Source organism: Rutilus rutilus (assembly GCF_951802725.1).
Source record: "Rutilus rutilus genome assembly, chromosome: 7".
Classification (NCBI taxonomy): domain Eukaryota; kingdom Metazoa; phylum Chordata; class Actinopteri; order Cypriniformes; family Leuciscidae; genus Rutilus; species Rutilus rutilus.
Window position 1 is genome coordinate 22,167,110 of NC_140221.1, and position 21,811 is coordinate 22,188,920.

The following is a 21,811-nucleotide window of genomic DNA, read 5'->3' on the forward strand; positions in this document are numbered from 1 at the left end:
TTTCTCACTTTATCAAATTTATTTTAAACAGTTGTTGCATTACTCCACATTGTTATATGTATATATATATATATTCATAACTCAAGGCAAAACAGAGAACATCATAAACTTCCTAGACTTAAAGATTTGCTCGGAAAGAATTCAGAAATACATGCCAGTTTTGAAACCATATACTGAATCACAAAATTTGGTACAGTACTTGTTGATCCGTTTGGAACAGTGCTTTAACTTAAGTGAAATAAACGCAGTAAACGCAAATGTAAACAATATACAGAATCAAATTTAGTTTTCTCCATTCCCTGCACACACAAAGGCACAATCTGTTCTTTGGATTCAGCTACTCTATTAAAGTGCTTATCTAGGCTAAATCTTCCCAGAAAACTGGCTTTCAGAATATTGGATGGTTTGGGGTACAGTGTGTATAGGTCCATTATACCAGCATTTCTCCATCAGTGTCTGCAGGTTGAATATGTTCGCTGAACCTTTTTTAATATGCTGTCACTATATAGTATTTTAATGACAGCATATTTGGAATGGGGTTATTTATAGAAATAAGAAACATGAAGTTAACCTTTAACTAAAAAATGCAGTGCATAACTTTAGTCCTACATGGACAGGAACAGTGTTCAAGACAATCTAATTTAATAAATTTTCACATTCTTTGTTTCCACAACGATGGCCTGGAACGTGTTTATGAACATGTAGCGTGAGAACAGTATGTAGAGCCGGCGGAACCACAGCAGCTGAGAGCGATGACAGAGCATGGCTTTCTGAGGAACGAAGAGGAGAGAGAAGTAAACAGACAGCGACACAGAGCAATTACTTACATTTGTTGTGTTACTGTGTACTGATTTACTTTTTTTATAGCCCTTATAATAAATCAGGTAGATGACCTGACCAAAGATCACAAACTGACACACGAGGGCTTAACATGCTACTGTAAGGAGCCAGACTGGTAGAGGCAGTTCAGACAGAGAAACTGCGTCATTCAGAGACCTCTCGGCAGGCTTAGTTCATGCTTACAGTAAAGGTTCAAAGTACTAATGTGTTAATCAGCAACAAGGAGCTTTTTACAGCTATGAATGTTCTGTATTAATAGTCTGCTATTCAGTCTTCAGTCTGGGAATACAGTGCTTAGCATAAGTGAACACACCCATGCTAAAGTTGACTAAAATCTTTTGAAACTTTGAAACTTGATCTTAATGTCTTAATAAAAAAAACGAGGAAAACTCCAACCTTTAAGGACACCAATTTTCTTTGTGAATTAATAATGTATCGTAAATAAATAAATGTTCTTCCTTAAAATACAGGACACATAAGTCAGGACACCAATGTAACAGGACACCAGGAAACCATCATCACATACCCTTCACCATACCTAGAGACTGGCATGGTTTTATTTCAGTTAGCCTAATAGCTGGTTTGATTTGCAGTGAGAGATGATCTTATGGAAGGTACCCCATGCCAATCTCTAGGTATGGTGAAGGGTATGTGATGATGTGGGGCTATTTTAATTCCAAAGGCCAAGGGAACTTTATCAGGATGCATAGTATCCTGGATCCATGAAATAACTGGCCTTTAAAAATAATGGGAATTTAACATAGGGGTGTCCTGGCGATATTTTATGCACCCTATATTTTAAGGAAGAACATTTATTTATTTACGATACATTAATCATTCACAAAGAAAATTGGTGTCCTTAAAGGTTGGATTTTCCCTCATTTTTTTAATTAAGACATTAAGATCAATTTTCAAAAGAATTTTTTATTCCTCTTTTTAGTCAACTGTAACATGGGTGTGTTCACTTATGCTAAGCACTGTACATCTGAAGGCAGCTGTACTGTAGAAGCTGAGAAACACGTGAGACACTCGTAACGTTTCATCGGGTCTAATCAGAGCTTAAGCTTTTTGTTTGAACACTGACTCGTGACACACCTTGGCACGTTTATACTCCTCCTGTCCAATGAGACAGCAGAAATCAGAGGGGAGGAGCCAGCTGACCGGCAGCTCTAAGACTGATAGATACTTTCTGAGGATGCTGATGGAGTGAAGAGAGAAGATCTGACAGCCTGTAGGAACAGATGGATTAAAAAAAGTTAAGCTTAGTACTGGGTTTCCACACCTGTTGGACTTTTCTAAAGCTTTTACAGTTGATTATTATTATATGAAGAGGATTTAATCAATCATTTCAAAGAGATTGTAGTCACAATAAGCTGTTTCAATGGTGTTGTCTACATGCTGATTATTTTTTATCGAATACATATACTGTAATAGACTAAGTGAAAAAAGAGGTGTATCCATAACAGAAAAAAAACCTGCACCAATTTGTTTCTTTAAAAAAAATATATATATTTGGTAAGGACTCACCTATATACAATACTGTTCAAAAGTTTGAGGTCAGTAAAATCTTGTTTTATGAAGAAATTAATACTTTTATTCACAAAGGATCCATTAAATGGATCAAAAGTGATTTAAATGTTACACATTGCTATTTCTAAAACTGCAGCTCTTTTGAACTTTCTAGAATCTAGTTTTTTTTTAAAGCAGCACGACTGTTTAAACATTGATAATAATAAGACATGTTTCTTAAGCAGCAAATCAGCATATTAGAATGATTTCTGAACGATCATGTGACACCGAAGACTGGAGTAATTTTGCTGAAAATTCAGATTTGCCATCACAGGAATAAATTACATTTTAAAATATATTAACATAGAACACAGCTATTTAATATTACTCTTACAGTCTTACTGCATTTTGATCAAATAACCCTTTGAACATAAGATAATTAAAAAATTCTTACATACCCTAAACTTTTGAATGGTAGTGCATAAAGGGCACGAACAAGCTTCTTGATGCGGTCACAGATAAACCTCCTAGTACTGAGAGTTAATGACAGGGTTATCAGAAAGAAGATCTGTCTGATTAAAGAAACACTGGGGCCTAGAGGTTCACTGAGGATCTGTGACGTAAAATACGATTTATCCAGAAACAGATGGGAAACACCGGATTAACAGGACTAACCTGTCCTCAGTATGAGTGGACATACACTGAGAAATTTAAGTTAAATATAATAAAGCGCGTGTCAGTTTATTAAAAAAAATTACATAAAATCATATGGCCACTGATATGTAACCCTTTGAAAATATTTTAATCACTAGCCTACTGAAACCAGAAGACATCTTCATGTGACAGCATATCGACCCCTACTGGTCTGAGTCGTGAACTGATCATTTCATTTGCACCAATTTTGCACTAATCAATCAGATGTCTTTTCTCCCGATTGTTCTGTGCTTACTGACACAATGTAGACACAGCAGAACAATGATCTCAGTAATTTCTCCGCTTAGGTGTAAGAAAGAGTTGGTCTAGCTCAATGGTGCTCCTGGGAAACTGTTTATATAAGTATACTGGAAATGTTTTCCAGAGTGCACTTAATACAGTGTACCAGTAGGTGGCGTACTTTGCCTAGAAAACATTCACAGCACTACCAACAAGGGCAAGATTTAAACTGTCAAGTCTTACTCTACAAAATGATGAATAATATTATGCTAAATATATTTTTGAACGTAATGTAATAAGACTTACCTTCAGGTAGTCGTCCAGCAGAAGCCAGATGACTGTTGCCAAAGACATGAAAGAGAAAAAATATGATTAATGTAACACACCAAACTGAAACGCACATACACTCCAAAAACATTCTTAAGAGCATTTTTGTTTTCTTAAAACTTAAATTAACCTGATAAGCAGACTTGCTTAATTTTGAAACGTGAATAAATGTCTTTCTCTTTAAGCATTTTATTTTGTTCTCTGGGGTTCTGTAGTCAATTTGCAAATCAGTTTCTTCTTATTTATTTTTAAAATAAGATGCTCATTAAGAAAATTATTTTTATTTAGTGTATCCAGGTAACAATTAAACAAAAAAAAATGAGATATAACAATAGCAAGAGGATATAACGAAAGTATAGTACTTTTGACAATAAATATTATTCCAAAACTAAATGAAATTAATTTGCTAATCACTGTGTGCTTCCTAGCACCACTTTGGGTGTCTTCCTGGTAATTTGTATTATGCACAGGATAAGTTAACTAGAATAAATGTATTTTCTCATATTTTTTGTTTGTTCTGCCATTACAAATGCACTCTTCACTCAGCACACCTATATCGTATATCACATATTCTACATACGTGTAACTTGGTCAATAAACCAATATACTAATACTGATGATAACTCTGATTTATTTGTCTGCAGTCTTCGGAAGTGCCTCTCTCTTTCTCTCCTATTACACTGTGTGTGTGTGTTTGTCTTAAGGACACACACACTTCCTGAGGTCTGGGTTTTTCTCAGATTAGAGTGAGCTCTAAATCCATATGCAGTTCTTGGAACTGCCTGTCATGGCCTGGCTCTCCCAGTCACAGCACCTGTGTTGGCCCCGGAGCTCAGCCCACGACGACCAAGTCCCAGCGCCAACTTCACCACTGCTTCCTCCCTCCCTCTCTCTCTCAGACACATACACTTGTCTGGTTCACTATCTTTGTGGGGACTCTCCATAGACGTAATGATTTTTATACTGTGTATTCCCTTACACAAACCCTACCCCTAAACCCACCCATCACACAACTTTCTGCATTTTTACATTTTCAAAAAAAAAATATTCTGTATGATTTATAAGCTTGTTCCCTTCACTGTGACACGAGTCCCCATGAGTCAGTGTGCATTCAGGGTGAAGTCCCCACCGGGATAGAAAAACATGTACACGCACACAAAATAAACTCATCTACAACAGCACAGAAGAGACAGATGTCCGAGAAGATTGGCTCCGTTTCTTATAACCAAACATTGCTCAATACCAAAATGCGGTTTGTTCTGACTGTTTTACTGCGAGCCTTCATGTAAGTCATTGCCTGATACCTTCAAATACTGTATGAATCCTAATCCTGCAAAGTCCTGCAGTGCATTGTTGCAGCTTGAACAACAAGCTGTCTGATCCGAGACAGAGGATCTGTTTTTTCGTTCTTTCTGAACTGATTCAGTATTTTGCTGCTCTGCTGGAATGTGTGTAATGTGAGCTTTTATTTGTGTAGTGATGGTATGATCGCCAGATATGCATATTTCTTATGCATATGTTGTGATTATTTTATGATTATTTTAATTCCTTTTCTATGTAAAGCGCTTTGAATTACCATTGCTGTGTATGAAATGTGCTATATAAATAAACTTGCCTTGCCTAGATGCAGTTGAGTAAATATTATACAGTAATACAACATTGTGAAATATTATTACAATAAAAAAAACTATTTCAATATATTTTAAAATGTCATTTAATTCTTGTGTTGGCAAAGCTGAATTTTCAGCATCACATATTCCTTCGATTTGGTGCTCAAGAAATATTTCTCATTATTATCATCAGTGTTGAAAACAGATGTGCTGAAAACAGTTTTGTGCGAAATCATAACATTATTTTCAGGATTCTTTTAATAGATAGTTCAAAAGAACAGAATTTACTTGAAATCGAAATCCTTTGTAACATTATAAAAGTGTTTACTGTCACTTTTGATCAATTTAATTAACCCTTTCTGAATAAAAGTATTAATTTCTTTCTTTTTTGTTAATCTTACTTACCCCAACAAGTAAAATATGAAATAACTGTATGTATGTCTGTTTGACTTTGCATTAAACTGCACTGTACTGCATTGCGCCAAATCAGAGAGAAGTGTATGTCACAGAGTCATTAAATATCTTCACACCACTTTACTGCAAGGCCAGTTTTTAGACCAGTGTACATTTCTGGCTGGTTTATCTGGATTGGTTATAGTCTATGTTGTGGGTTAACGCAGCCAAACTGTTCACATGCAAAATCTAGATGGTAAAGCTGGCTGACTAAAGACATCTTGCTGATTAAGCTAGCTAAGATACAGGTCTGTTCAGCAGGGTATGTGGGCAATATCAAATCTACTGTAAACAGTGCATCAATTTAGCAAAAATGAAGCTCTTTCCAATTTCATCTGGACCCACTTGGAATAATTCAGGTAATGTTAAATAAGCAACATTAGGCTGTTTCCTTTCCGTAATTATAACAAGAAACATCAAAAAGCTGGCCTGACTTCAGAAAGTCTCTATTCTTGACTAAGCTATTGTTACTGTTGCTTTAAAAAAAGTCATTCTTTTTTAGAAATGAACTACAATGTACAACTATTTATTTTTTTAACTTATACAAATCTACTTTGAGTAACCGCTAACATCCTGTTGTTGTGGAGTTAAATCTTGCATTATGAAATCAGCGCAAAGGGTACCTGAGGGTCTTGTAGATGGCAATATGATTGGCATGTCCACTCACACCTCTGCCATCAAATGTCAGCACCTGCAGAAACACACCATAAATCAGAGAATGATAAATGAGTTACGCACACCACATTATATATTATTGTTATATTATACATATAATGATATCAAAATTACAGCCATTACGCATATGCTTGAATTCACATTAAATACAGTAGCCTACATGTATTTTAAATTAAAATAAAACTTTACAATACAAAATGCTTACATTTATTGTAGACTAAGGTATCGTGAACTAACAATGAACATTACTTGAACCTACAGTATTTAACTTTTTTAAGAAATTAATACTTTTATTCAGCAAGGACGCATTAAATTGATCAAAAGTGACAGTAAAGAGATTTATAATGTTACAAAAGTGCTCTTTTAAACTTTCTACTCATCAAAGAATTACTCAAAAATATTTAGCAACTGTTTTCAACATAATTGATAATAATAAATGTTTCTTGAGCAGCAAATCAGCATGATTTCTGCAGGATCATGTGACTGAAGACTGGAGTAATGATGCTGAAAATTTAGCTTTGCCATCACTGGAATAAATTGCATTTTAAAATGTATTCAAATAGAAAACACTTTATTTTAAATTTCACATTATTGCTGTTTTCACTATATTTTTGTTCAAATAAATGCAGCCTTCTCTCAAAAACATGAACAAATCTAATATAGTTTTAATATTTTAAGATCAGTAATAACATTTTCCATCTGCATTCTTTCTTCTCACTGAAGAACAGGGTGAAAAGGTGAACACAAGGTGATTAAAAAAAGCAAAAGCAAAAGAAAAGAACTTGAAAATAAGATGAAACGCAAGCCAAAGAAAAGCAGTAATTTGAAGACTCAGCAGTGGACTTGGTGGGAGTTGTTGCCAGAACTGTGTGGAAAGGCTTCTATCTGTGCATCGTCTGCTGTGTCACCAGGCGAGGGATTCTGTCTTTGGTAATGGGTGCTTTCCAAGCGGCCGCTGCACATAGCTCAAGCTCCAAGGGTGGAGGAATATATGGTTGACAAAATAATAGATTGAGGCAGGTATGTAGAATGTTGCCAAACACAATGAGGCGAGTGAGTCAGCTTTCAGAAGAGACTATCGGCATGAGTGAGACAGAGAAACTCTAAATGCTGTAAACAGCAGAGAGGACAGAATAAATATGTTTATACACGCGTGGTTATAGTCCAGCTACAATTTTTCTAATTGTCTATCTGCCCACAGTGTACAACTAAGTATTTCTAAGTATTAAACAGCTGTCGTACGTCATCTATGTCTTTCAAAGCATGTGCACAACAGTAAGGGTAAGAGCCAATTGCAGTCTTATTAATATGTGTACATGCTGGATTATCTAGGTCTGTTAGTAACTTCACATAAACAAAAATCGGACTGGTATGGTTTCAACTTGATGAAAGAATTTACACAACCTTAAAAAAAATTGAACTTTAACATACTGATATTTGCCTGCAAGAAGAACAAAACATAACCATGTTTGCACACTGTACACGCATATTATGTAAAGCGTAAGGATCCTGGTACGCACAACAGTAATGCACATCTGATTAAACCAGATGAGTCTATTTGTGTAATAGTGCCCTACCCACAATCCTCTGCTCCTTGTGAGAGAGCGGTAAAGAGCACAAGATGGCCACCACTCTTTTCCCACACGTTTGAAAGCCAAAATCAAATTGGAGTGTAATGTTATAGTTCAACATCAGTATTTCCATCCCCACAGCCTCTTCGACTTAAATCAAACATGAAATTAAGGGTGCAGCGGAACCGTGTGCTGATCCACTGGATTCAGCAGCCTGTATTAGTGAGTGAGTGTGCGGTTTAAAGTCAGACTGGACTGTTGCTGCAGTTGGCAGTCTGGTAGGAAGGATACCGGCTGCTCCTTGCATGTACACTTATGGATGTTAGGCGATGGAGGTAAACCAAGTCAGGTTGCAAGGACATTGCTTTGTTTTCTGGCTTGTTTATGCAAGTCCTCCGTGCTTGGCTTTCTTTGGGAATTTCATGGCATGCGGGCTGAGAGAGAGGGAGAGTGAGGGACAAAGAAAACATTAAACTGTACACGTGAGAAAAAGAGAGGAGGAAAAAGAGGGAAAAATGTTTGTTCTAATCTTGATTTCAATTTTTTTGGGGATCTTTTCTGGAAGTCCTTAGAGCAGGCTGATAGCTATCTGCGTTGGCTTGCCAGCAGTGACCCTGGGGAACCACGTGTCTGCTTCAGTGGTATTATAGGATATTACAGCATGTGTAATTAGGGCTAAATACAGGGGGGCAATGAAAAGCTTGTCTGAGTGAATTAATCTAGCTGATATGGTCTTAGACTCAAAGCAACCTCATGAGTTAGACTTAAGCTATCAGATAAGCACAGTAAAAAACTGGAATCTCTGAAAAGAGACCTGCCCCCTGAGACCTGACTTGTCACATGACCATTTAAAGCCTCCATCCAGTCTAGGATCAGTGTTTTATGATGAAGTAATTATTTCAACACTATTATATGGAGAGGTCTACATACCATATATGACAGATTCTGTCAGAGCCAGTGGAACGCTAATTTCCCATCTCTCTTGCTGATTATTGTATGTTTATTTATCATATATTTATCTTTTGGTTTGTCCTAAAGTTCATCTGCAACCTTGTGTTCCCTTATCATCAGCCTCTTTTGTGTCTATCCAAGTGCCGGTTCATCTCAATACATTATTAATAATGTCCGAAACAAACATTTTAGATATCCTTTGGGAACATTCTGCAAAAAAGCACACACTTGTTTCCTCTTTTTTGGGAACTTTTTTAGTGCACTCAACTCTTTCATAAATTTAAAAGGCCTATCACTGGTCTCAACTTCACGACTGTACCACTGTCATGTCAAACTGCTCCGAGAGCTCTCCCAACCTGCCGATGTGTTCTAGGGGAATTTCTGTAAGTTTAGGTCATACAAATAAACTCCAGTCTTCTGGATGAGGTGGACCTGGATGTATGGAAGTTTCCTACCAGACTGATGCCGTAGTTTTGGGTGTGTTTGAGGATCAGAGAGGAGACCAGTGCAGTGCTCCACTGGACCGCAGGGTCATCTGGAAGCTCTCTGCATGAACAAGAGGAGAGAAGGAGAGTGTCATATGGAGAATTCACATATTTTTAAAATGAGACATAGAATGTAGGCACCTAGATTCTGATTTTGAGTGTAAAATGGCTTTCTTGTGAGTGGTTGCATGTACGTTGCTGTATGGTTGTTAAGCTGTTCAGAGTGGTTCAAAGTGAGTTGATATATGGTTGAAAGGAGTGGAATGATGGAAGCCCATTAGTGCCACAAAATAAAAAAATAAAAAAAATTCTGCGATAAAGTAAGAAATAAAAAATAAAGTCAGAGATATAAAGTCGCAATGCATCAAAATAAAGTCAAATTGGGACAAAGTCATAATTACCTTTTTTTTTTTTAAACAGGCTTTCATAGGTCCTTCTATCAATGTGTTTTTTTATCGTCTGGGAGAAAATTTTATGTTAGAGTGATTAGATAAGTAATTAAACACCTCTCTCCAATATGCCACATCATTATAAGGGTATCATCCATACTTATAAATATGCCGTCTGTGGCACAGATGGTGCAGGACAAATTACACACCAAAGTTTAAGTCTGAGCAATGGTAATAGTGACTCTTGACTTAGCAAGCACAACTAATGAGTGGCATTATATTCAATACTAAAGACACAAATGATGGAAGAGGTTTGTATATACTGTACTGTCCATGTTCTTTTTGTAAGTTTGATTTGGACTGAGCAAAAAGCCTCTACGTGCCAACACACACACAGCTGCAACAAAACAGCGAGGTCCTGGAAGGGCAGGTTTTGGCCCGAGGGCTACAGTGGCGAGCGAGAGTCTCTCTATCTGATTTACTGCCACAGTCTCACTACCGCTCAGCATGAATGCATCCCACAGTCCTCTCTGAAGTCTGGGATCAAAGGTCACCCGGGCTTTTCCCTCTCATTCATCTGTAACTACAACTCAGGGAAAACAAGGGCCATGCATTAATCTCTCTCTTTCTTTTTGTTCTCTTTCTCTCACACACAACTTTCACTTGAACACCCCACATAGCTGCTGTGTAATGTATTGGGGTCAGAAGAAGCTCTGCCCACTGCGGACAATCACTTAAGTGCATGTTGTTTTGTTTTCTTGCTGTTTTACTCCTAGACACTTTTATCAAACATCAAATATTAGAACAGCAAAAAGAAAGATAAAGAACAGTTGAGTAAGCAAGAGTGTAGGGATCTGGATTAAGAGACAGAAGCTCCAAAACATAGCGAGCTGCCTACCTAGACATTATTTTAAGTCGTCGTAGGTGTGCTTGAGATGTGAAGGTTGTTCCAAAAGGTCTGTCTAAGACAACTTTTTTGTGTGTGCAAAATTCTAAGGCAGCATTAGATATAGAGACTGGAAATGTCAATCCAATAATGCAGTGCATTAGATGGTATATGATTTAGGAGAAAAGTGGCAATAAAAGTAGTTATTATATAAATATAAGATAAGACTTTTAAAACATAGCCAGAGAAACATTTTCAGAGCTGAAAAAGTTTATAATTGAATTCTGGCAGGCAGGAAGGCAAACAAATTCACTGGAGGACTCTGTATCTACAATGATTCAATGGCCAGATTTTGGATATGGCAGGGCAAAGTGGACTGTGATTGGCTGAGAGGGCCGGGTTGGCAGCACGTACCAGTTGGCACTGAATGTGTTAAAGACAGCCGGCAGCAAAATCCCAGCTCAAGGTCAGGGGGTAAGACGAGAAGGGGGGGGGTGAAAGTCAGAGTGAGAGAGAGAGAGAGAACAGATAAAGAGAGAGAGAGAAACAGAGCCAGTTGAATTGAGGCAACCTCCCTCTCTTGACAATGGGGCTTGACAGTTGTTTCAGTTTTTTTGTGATGGATCTGCACACAAATCAAATGCTGGTCAGGGTCACAAGGTCAGCTCTGAAGGATACCCTATCAGAGGTGGGGTGGGTGCGAGGTGATATGCTAGAAAATGGGGTGACTTGGAAATTGGGCAGTAGCAGTTAGGATAAGACAAAAGAGAGCACAGCCAGATCTAATGTACAAAGACTCATACGATAATGTAAGAGATGGGACTTGACTTGAAAAAGAGGTATGAATGCTAAGACATCTTTCTACCTACTTATCACAAAAAATAAAACAATTGATTTTATCCAAATATTATGAATTTGATGTCTTATGATTCATTCTGCAGCAAAGCTGAAGCAAAAGTATAATTATTAGCTTGTAAGGCAGCTTGATATTAGCGTATAACATATAAACACTAATGATTTTTCGAAATTTGTATTTTGTAATTTGTAAATGTACTCCAGTATTTCAGTTTTTCAATATCAAAAATTCATGTTTAATCAATGTGTTACTTGTGGGTTCTTTGAAATTGTTTGTGAAATTTGTGTCTACACCAATTTTTCAGTGCACTAAACCTCTTAATACAATTTTAGTTTGACCAATATATATGATATTCTTTCTATTTTTTTCTTTTTACATTTAATGAAATCTAAACATTTAGTTAAAGTTTAGAACTTTGAATACATTTTAGTTTAGAAACCCCCATTGGCATTGACTTACATTTTATTAGAATGTTCAGCAAAAAAACGTTTTTGGCAGTGATGCAGTTACAAACCGATATGACTTTCTCATGTATAATGCTGAAGGTGAATTTGTGAAGAATATCTTGGCTGCTCTTTTACATATAATGAAAGCGCATGAGAACTAGGTATGCTCCAAAATGACAGAAAAACATCATAAAAGTATCATAAAGTGGTCGAAGCTTTAGAAGTCTTCTGAAGTCATACAATTGCTTTGAGTGACAAATAAACCAGTCTTGATAATGTGATCATTTTTTCCCAAGTCAAGTCACTTGGACAAAAAAAATCACGTCTGCTTTTAAAACAAAGCTATCGCATTTGACCTCAAAAGACAGGGAATATATTATAGCACATGGGCCACTTTCAAGATACTTTTATGGTGTTTTGGCATTTTGGAGCTTGACAACCTCGCCCCCTTTCACTTTTTTTATTATGTAAAGCCAGGATACTCTTCAAAACTTCACATTCAACGTCCAGTGTGGCATGAGGATGAGTAAATTATGACAGATTTGTGGGTGAACTGTTGCTTTAATAATTGTAGCACACACACAAACATTCTTTCCAAAGTCAACAACAACTTGAGTGTTCAGGCTTTGAGGCATTTTACTTCACTGCCCTTTTAAGGGAAGAAAGTTTCAAAGCTTACACCTTTAATCTTCTAGAACCAAGAACAAGGCACAGAAAGAGAGAATGATAATGAAAAAAAAAAAAAAAAAAAAGAGAAAACCATGATCTACCTGACCTTTTTCAGAATGGATCAATGCAGTGTTGGCCTCGCTATAGCAACAGTGTCAAATGCCCCATAGTAACCTCCCTTCTCCCTCCCTTCCTTCTCTCTCTCGCTCGCTCACTCACTCATCCGCATGTGCAATTGCTTGCAGGCATCTGAATGCAGCAGATGAACTTTAGCCTACTGAGGAGGCGGTGTGTGTATGTGTGTGTGTGTGTGTGTGAGAGAGAGAGCAGAGAGGGTGGGGGAGGGGGGTGGGGAGACTGGCAGCGTTTGTTTTGTCTGGTCACATGGGGCCAGGGCCGCCTTTCCTACAAGGCCCCGGTGCATGCTGGGAAAAGCTGACTGCTGAACGACAGTTAACCCTTTCAGCATGGAAAATATCTGACTGAAATGGGTTAAGGTTTGCAGTTATGTTTGTGCAGATTTATGGAGTATAAGGAGCACTTTTATCAGTCAGTAGCTCTGCAGTGCAGCAAACTGGAAAGCTCAAGCTGCATTCTTCATTCATTTAGATGTTCAGGAGCAGCCAAACAGCCTTTTTCAGCCAAATTTAGAACACCTATTAAAATAAAATTACACTCTCAAATACTTGGCACTAAACAGCCCTGCAGCTTTCAAAATATAATACAGAGAACATTGAGAAAAGTCCAAATTTTTACATAAAAAGCTGTATTTCTTACATTTTTATCATAATTACGAGACAGTCATAATTATGACATAAAAAGTCGAAATGATGACAAAAAGTCACACACAGACAGAAGCATAGGCTACATGTGCACAGAAATTTGTTGTTAGCGCTGCCTGGTGATCGACTTTTTTGATAAAATAGTTTCATACTGAAAAGCTAAATGACAATTCTCAGTAGCAAGGTGGTAACGTTTCTGTTTTTGAAGCAGTTAAACTTATAGCTTTGCTACTAGTAGAGACGCTGCTGCCAAACACTGTTGAGAGTTCAATTATTCCTGACATAATTTCCAATTTGTTTATATTCTACTTTTTAACTTGCAATTATGACTTACCAAAGAATCATTTTTTTCTTATTTAACAGAAATGGGTTTCCATACATATTATATTGATAGTAGTATTTTTTATTACATATAATAAATAATTATAACACTTTATTTGGAATTAAATGAGAAAATATATTTGCTGTGAAAACAGTCCAACCTTAAGATTATAGGTTCCTTTATAAATTCTCAGACAGCCACTATGGGAATGCAAGAGCTCTTTTCTCTGAGAAACTGTATGTATATCTGGCTTAGTTCAAGGAAAACATGCAGGATAATCTTACAAAAACTAACCTAACACCCACTGAAAGCTCTCAACGCATGACAGAGACACAGAGAGAGACCTGTAAAAGGAAGTAAACAGAGGACAGGCTCTCAACCTGATGTCACCCTGCCAGGCAGGTGGACTGTGTGGTCTGTGTTCAGACAGATGTCTGCCTCAATGAATAATACAGAAAAAGAGAGAGAAAAAGAGCGTGGGGGTCGACTAAGTACAAGTTCAGTGGAGCGTGTTCAGATGTGCTCTTATCACAAAAGCACTCCCATGATGCATTGCCTCGGTCAGAGTGTAGGCGGTCAATGCAGCTGTGCACCAGAGAGAGCAAAGCAACTCTGAGAAGAGGGTCACACGACTCATTCAGAGCCCATGAGGACACACACTCTGAGACGGTAAGATACAACAAAGTAAGATACAACAGAACTTTACAATCAGAGTGTAAAATGAAATGGATATCACGCACACTCACATAACAATTCAATGAGTCAGAAAGACAACTTTTAATTGTCAGCAAACAAGTCTACACAAATAATATAATTAGAGATGATAATCACAAGTTCATGAGGCCACATTAAAAGCTGGTATAAAGTCTGATCCACTCTGCAGATAATTCTGACTGAAAACCACCAACTTAAACAGGAAGAGGCTGTCTGACCAACATGTAAAGCATTCAACCTGTTGGTTTACTCACATGTTCAGGGTAGGAATGCACTAATTACAATTCTAGCTGTTATCGATAAGCTCATACTAAAAAAAATCAATACTATTTTTGTCTAAAATAACCGACTAAAACTAAAACTGTCAAAGCAATGTTATGATGCTGAAAGGTGCAGTAAGCAATTTTTGAAAAAAGCAGCTGAAACTGGATAGGACAGAGCACCACAACAAACTTGTAGCCAATCAGCAGTAGGGGTGTCCACTGTCCACTCATGATGGGAAAGGAGAGAGAGTGAGCTGAGCAAGAGGGAGATTTGAAGAAAGGCTTTAGAAGGAGAGACGGCTGAGAGACAGAGGTTTCCTTGCCATTGCCCTACATGTACTGAGATTTCTCTGGATTCCCTGAATCTTCTCACAATATTATGTATGGTAGATATTGAAAGACCTACATTCTTTGCAATCTTGCATTAGAAATGTGATTTTTGAATTGTTTGACAATTCTCTCATGATATTTGGCATGAAGTGATGAGCCATGACCCATCTTTGCTTGCAAAGACAGAAAAGCTCATTTTACACCCAATCACAAGACCCTCACCTATTACCAATTCCCCAATTTATCAGGGACTGCTTAAAAAAAAAAAAAAAAAAGACCTTGGATATTATATGAGCTTTTCACTTTTATTTTGCCTCTGTCCCAACTTTTTTGGCGTGTGTAGCAGCCATAAAAAAACAACAAATTATATTAACAAAATACACTTATGTTTATATATATAATAAACATACACTATGTTTAAAAAAGTAATTTATTCCATTGATGTTAAAGGTGAATTTTCAGCATCATTACTTCAGTGTAACATGACCCTTCAGAAATCATTCTAATATGCTGATTTAATGCTCAAGAAACATGTCTTGTTATTATCAATGTTGAACCGTTGTGCTGCCAAATATTTTTGTGGAAACCCTGATACTTATTTTCAGGATTCTTTGATGTAGAAAAAAAGAGAAAGTATTATTCATTTAAATGATTATATATATATATATATATATATATATATATGTATATATAATCACTATTTACAGATTTAGTCCAGGTATATTGTGCCTCCCTGTAGTTTAAATAAAGTCTAAATATTGAGAGGGGACCCTGATGCCAGGATATTATGTAGCAGGCTAGCCGCCAGCCAGTCAGTCAGATAGCAATTGCTGACTTCAACCAGTTCTTACCAGTTTTGCATCCAATGTACGTGAGTGAGCAGTCTGTGGATGTCTGAGACTAAAGTCCACAAGACTTTGTCACTCTAACTATGTGCACTCATGTAACCTTTATCTACTCAGTTGAGTGTGTGTGTGTGTGTGCGTTCAGAACTCTGAGTACGACAACAGTTGCTGCTGACTACAGGGTATGAATAGGATCATTGCATGCACACCAATCCCTGATCACTAGACAGCGACCTTTCCTGAACCAGCTCAGATCCCAGATGACCCTGCCAGGACGCTGACACTGACACACACACGCAAAAGCTTAAACGTGCACATGAAAGCCAGAGATTATCACGGTTTGCTGAGGTCATGCTATGCAACCGAAAGACCCAGAAGCTCATCTTTCAGATTTATGTGTTATCAGTTCACTGCAGTCGTCAGTTATCTATGCTCCAGTGAAATCTGTAACATATTAGATTAAAAAAAAAGATCAGGATGACATTGATTAGAGTATTTGAGAGTGAAGTGATCTATGCTGTACCAAAGCTTACTTTTAGTCACTCACAAACTGGGTTTTTGACAAATGCGGGGTGAGATTTAAGCCTTGTTTGTTTGTGTACGTGCTTGTGAATGACTAGAGGAAAGGATCATAAAGATTACAGTGTCAGCTCCCGGGTAAAGACTGAGATACGGTGGATAAAGTGAACGAGGAAAAAATGAGTCAGAATGGAACAAAGTTTATGCTGTGTGTACATTAGGTTAAAAAATAAAGATAGGGTGAGCGAGAGAGAGAGAGAGATACAGGCGGGAGAGAGAGAGAGAGAGAGAGAGAGAGAGAGAGAGAGAGAGAGAGAGAGAGAGAGAGAGAGAGAGAGAGAGAGAGAGAGAGAGATACAGGCGGACTGGGCGTTGTGCCAGCTTATTATGAAAGGTCCAGGTGGGTATCTGAGTTTACATGATACTTATGACCTAGTCAACACACACACACACAACACTCCCAGGCTTCTCAGAACACACCCGGATTCCACGTACCCTCACTAGAGCGGTCTAAAACAAGACGACTGCTCACTGACCCCACACTTACACAAAGAGTGTGTACCACACACACACACACAGTGATCTAAATGACCCAAATGGAGGTAAATGTGACATCTGTGTCCAAAGCAGTCAAAACAAGGGCGTATCTGATCATCCAACACACCAGGAAATGTCTTGTTACATTTGGGACAGCTAGAGGGTCCATTCTGCTTTAGTTTTTCCATCCTTCCAAGAAACCAACAAACTCTAAATGTGGAGAAGTTTCAGCCATGCGATGGTGTTTTGGACCTCTGGGGATCTGCAGAATTTAAGCACGAAAACACCAATGCCAAGAAGGAAGCATAGAGCGCACGAACACATGCAGGGAAGAACTGCAGGCAGGGTGGGTCATTGCACTTGGAAAACAGCCTGGAAAACATATTACCATGACTATGCAAATTCTTTTGGGAGAACTTGAATTTGTGACACATACATCATTTTTGCCTGCCATTCTCTGGGTGGACAGGAAAACTCTGGTTTATGTCATTTAACAAAATCCCATTCGAGCAAAGTTTTTGAATTGTTTTTTTTATATTATTTATCTAAAATGCCTTCATATGATTTTTCAGCAAGAGACTTGCAATTATTTCCAGAGGAACTGGACTAGCTAACGACAATAGAGTACAAGCTGTCTGAATTTTATTGTCATCCAGCCTGTCCAACATTTTAATTATTTTTAACAAAAAGCAATTACTCATTTCCAAACCCATTGACTGGGATGAACCAAGGGTTCCACACTGCAAAAAATCTATTTTAACTCAGTATTGTTGTCTTGTTTCAGTAAAATGCCTAAAAATACATTTATCTGAGAAACAAGATATTAAGTGTTGTTTTCAAAGAATTCCAAAAATCTTTAGACAGGTTTATTTAATGCAGTAATACAATAAAACTGGTTTTCCCTTTGCCATTCAAAGTCAACTTGTGACTTTTTTACATTTTAAGCATAAACCTGACTAAGCTAAGACCTTCTTTGTCAAATATCTTCTTTTTTTTTTCCAAATCAGCTGCAAGCTGAAATCCAAGCACACTGTGACAAAGTGTTATCTGAAATGCTGAAGGATTCCTAACTACATTTTTCCAACTGTGGATTTAGGGTCTTTGGGAATAAAAAGTGTTAAGTTTACTTTAAAGAAATGACTAAAAATGCTTCAAAACTAAAATATCCTAGCAGTAGCAGTATGCTCTGAAGAGACAACATTTTATAATCATGTATAAGTGATCTCTAAAGTTAAAAAGAACAGCATTTATTTTTATTTAATAATAAAAAAAAATATTTTATGTGTTTTCAATGGTGTAAATATTACTGATACGTGTCTCCTACTGTTGGTTACATGTACTTCAGCCAGACTCTGGCACAGCTAAGCAGTGACGGAAAATGTGGGTAGGAAGAAATCTTATTTGGCCTGCCTGTATTTTGGAAATCTGAAATATAGTTAATATTTGAGAAAAACAGCTGATGATTCAGGAAAACACTGAAAATTCAACCGTACCACACAGATGTGAGTGATATTGGTAATTGTGGGATCACAATGACTATTTTAGAAATCATGCCCCGTGTACTCTTTTTTTTTAGGCCGTGTCATCATAGAGTTCTCAGGGGGGTTAAGGACTGCCCTCTTTTAGTCTCCCGGCCTGGTTGTTTATGTCGGTGACAGATCAAGCTCCCATACATCATTTCGAGCTGTCTGTGCCTCTGTTGTAACAAGAATGGAAGGGTTTAATTTGTAGCCCAGCCACTCTTTGCTCACAGGGCAGCCAGGGGAGAAGAGGAGGGGCCTGACCCAGACACCCTTAAAGCTACAATACGTCATTTTTTTCGCTGCTAGGGGTCGCTAACCTCTTACAATAACAAAGATGTAGGTTGATGACGCATAAGCAGAATTATGGAACTTGTCGTCATGCTGATGGATCTAATAATGTTTATGGATGAATGAATACATTGATGTTTTTTAACATGACTGTGGTGTGAAGCAGGGCGTGATTGCTAATGAGAGACAGATATCAGCGCCACACGCGAATCCCGCGGATATAAAGGAATAAGGACATTGCATTCTACCGAACTACCCGCAAGTGCTGAATTACTACTCACACAGGTCAGTTTATTTGACGAATTCAACTTGTGAGGTAACGCAACGCTGTTTCACTTGGTCTACACTATTACACTAAACTGCATGAGTGTGTTGAAAGTTATAATGTTATTCTATGTGTTAGTTTGTTGGCTATATGAGACTAACAGTAAGCTAGATCAACATTAGAATAACATACTGATCATATTCTAACATTTCATCATGTTGAGCTATATAACATTTATTCGTTTTATGTACATTTGCTCCCCTGTCTAATAAAGTACATGCAGGAGCAGCATCTCTGTCAAGTCGAAGTTAGTCACGGACGTGAAGCTCTCGAAAACGCCACGCCGATATTGATCCTCGTTTTAGGTCTCCTTTTGTCCCAAAGACTGCTTGCCATGGTCCATAATATTTGAACGAAACAACAACAGCGTGAGCGTGCCGCTAGACGTTACGCAGTTGTCCACGTCTGTCACCATGGTTACTATGGCAGTACGAGCTGAAACCAGGGATAACGCAGATATTACGTCATTGACAGGCGACAATGACCAGGGACGAGCCATTATTTAAAATTGGAATTTCTCTGAAATTAAAAATCTTTGGTAACTTTTGGGATATTGTAAGTACACAACTGCAGTAAGTACATCACACTGTGCAAGTGATTTTTGGATATTTTATTACAAAAATCTTACATATTGTACCTTTAAAGGGGTCATCGGATGCCCATTTTCCACAAGTTGGTATGATTCTTTAGGGTGTTCATATAAAGTTTGTAATATACTTTGGTTAAAATTCCTCAGTGGTTATGTAAAACAACACCCTTTTACCTCCTCAAAAACAGCTCTGTTCACAGCGACCTGTTTCGGTACATGTCTCTTTAAATGATAATGAGCAACTGCTCACCCCACCCCAGTCTTCCATGGGGGGTGTCGAATGGCTGATGGCAGAAATATGCTAATACGGGACAGTCCGTCAGTGGTCGTGGGTGGAGCATGAGCATTATGACATCATAGTGCTCAGAAAATCCAAACTGCCTAATTATTGAGAGTGTTTAGACTTATTGAGGATTTTTTTCATTGTATGGTGGTTGTGTCCACACACTGCAAAGACAGATTTATATGGAAATGCCAAAAAAATCATATAAAAGTGAATTTTGCATCCGATGACCCCTTTAATGGGTTTGCTCACTGCGGCTGAAGCCTCAGGGGGATGGCCATACTGGAACTAAATGTTTATTTTCATAGCATGAATAAAACACCCCCACCAAGAGTAGACTAGGGCTTATTGTCAGGGTTGGGAGCTGATTGATTGACACAGTCTTTATTATCTTTATGGAGTTATGTTGAAGATCAGGGTTGGCAGGTCTGTGCATCTTACTCATCAAGTGAGGACTTAATCATGTGCATTCATTCATAAGAAGAAACTGCATAGTCCAAGAAAATCTGCCATATATGCCTTAGCATTCATGTAAACGCAACTGTGCTCGAGTCAAGTTCTAATCAATTAATTAATTTAACAGTAATTGTAGAGAGACATCTTGTTATATGTTTTCAAAATGATTTTATATTGTTCTACAGAATGTCACGAAAGAAATGTATATACACACATATGCATATATGTGTATTTTATTGTTGAAAACTGTTTTTGCTGCTTAATATTGTGTAAACGGTGATAATTTTTCCAGGATTCTTAGTTCAAAAGAACAGAATTTATTTGCATTTACAATGCTATCTTTTGTAGCATTATAAATGTCTTCACGCTCACTTTTGATTAATATAATGCAACCTTGCTGAATAAAACTATTAATTTCTTTAAATAAAAATACTTACCCAAAATTGATAATAATAAGAAATGTTTCTTGAGCACCAAATTATCATATTCACATGATTTATGCAAATTCAGCTTTGCCATCACAGGAAAACAAAAATCATTAAATTATGTAAATCCAATGCAGTCTTTTAGATTTCCATTCAAGAAGTTATTCAGATGATTTAAGATGTTATGTTTATATTATATTATGACCACAAGTCATACAGGTTTGGATCAACTTGAGAGTGAGCAAATGATGACAGATTTTACATTTTGGGGTGAACAATTACTTTAAATGAAAATTGTGTAACCTGTGTGTGTAATCCCTTACTTGTCTTCTATGACAGTGACATGGTTGGATGGAATTCCCAGCACTGCACAGCTGTCAAGCAGTTCCCGTTTGCGTTGGAGTCCTTGATTGTTGTAATTGCCTGAGGATTGCAGAAACATTTGATGTGTCTCTTTTACATCACACAAGCATGGCAAATATTTCAGCAGAAGTCCAGATTTCTTTATCTAATCATAGAGTATAGTATTTATGCAAATTACATTAAAAAACTGAAAAATGATTCAGGTTATGGTTATCATTTATTTACAGAATAGTAAACCTACCTGTTGACAAACATAACAAATAAACGGATGCTTGTGATTCAACAAGTTTTAAGATTGTAGGTGCAAAGAACATGCATTCGTCATCTGGATGTGCAGTGACTAAAAGAGCTCGAGTCTCGTTTGCTGTCACGCGCTGCTTGCCATCCTCTGAGTTTCGTAAGAGCGCGCCGGACCTCTTTTGTGTTGGACAAAAGTGTGCGTTTCCAAAGGTGTATGAAGGGGTGGATATTTTATTTCGTAAGTGTGGCCATAACTGGCTAAATCTGTAATACACAAACTTTATAGAAACAGTGTAAGCCACTAAGACAAATATGATGGAAACGAAAACAAACATCTCGACCATGCCATGAAAGAGTCCGTGTAGAACATCGTTTCCTGACTAATGGTTCCTATAGACCTGCAGATC

General features: G+C 37.4%; 1 protein-coding gene across 1 annotated transcript; it reads right to left on the reverse strand.

Annotated features, from left to right (window-relative positions):
* Window positions 1-2: 2 nt before the first annotated feature.
* pigl (phosphatidylinositol glycan anchor biosynthesis, class L) lies at window positions 3-21,789 on the reverse strand. The gene is given in 8 exon segments (XM_084414953.1): window positions 3-770; window positions 1,936-2,069; window positions 3,589-3,620; window positions 6,296-6,363; window positions 9,325-9,415; window positions 21,125-21,224; window positions 21,406-21,753; window positions 21,756-21,789. Coding segments are annotated over 8 exon segments (921 nt in total). The 5' UTR covers window positions 21,775-21,789; the 3' UTR covers window positions 3-641.
* Between the last annotated feature and the right edge of the window lie 22 nt (window positions 21,790-21,811).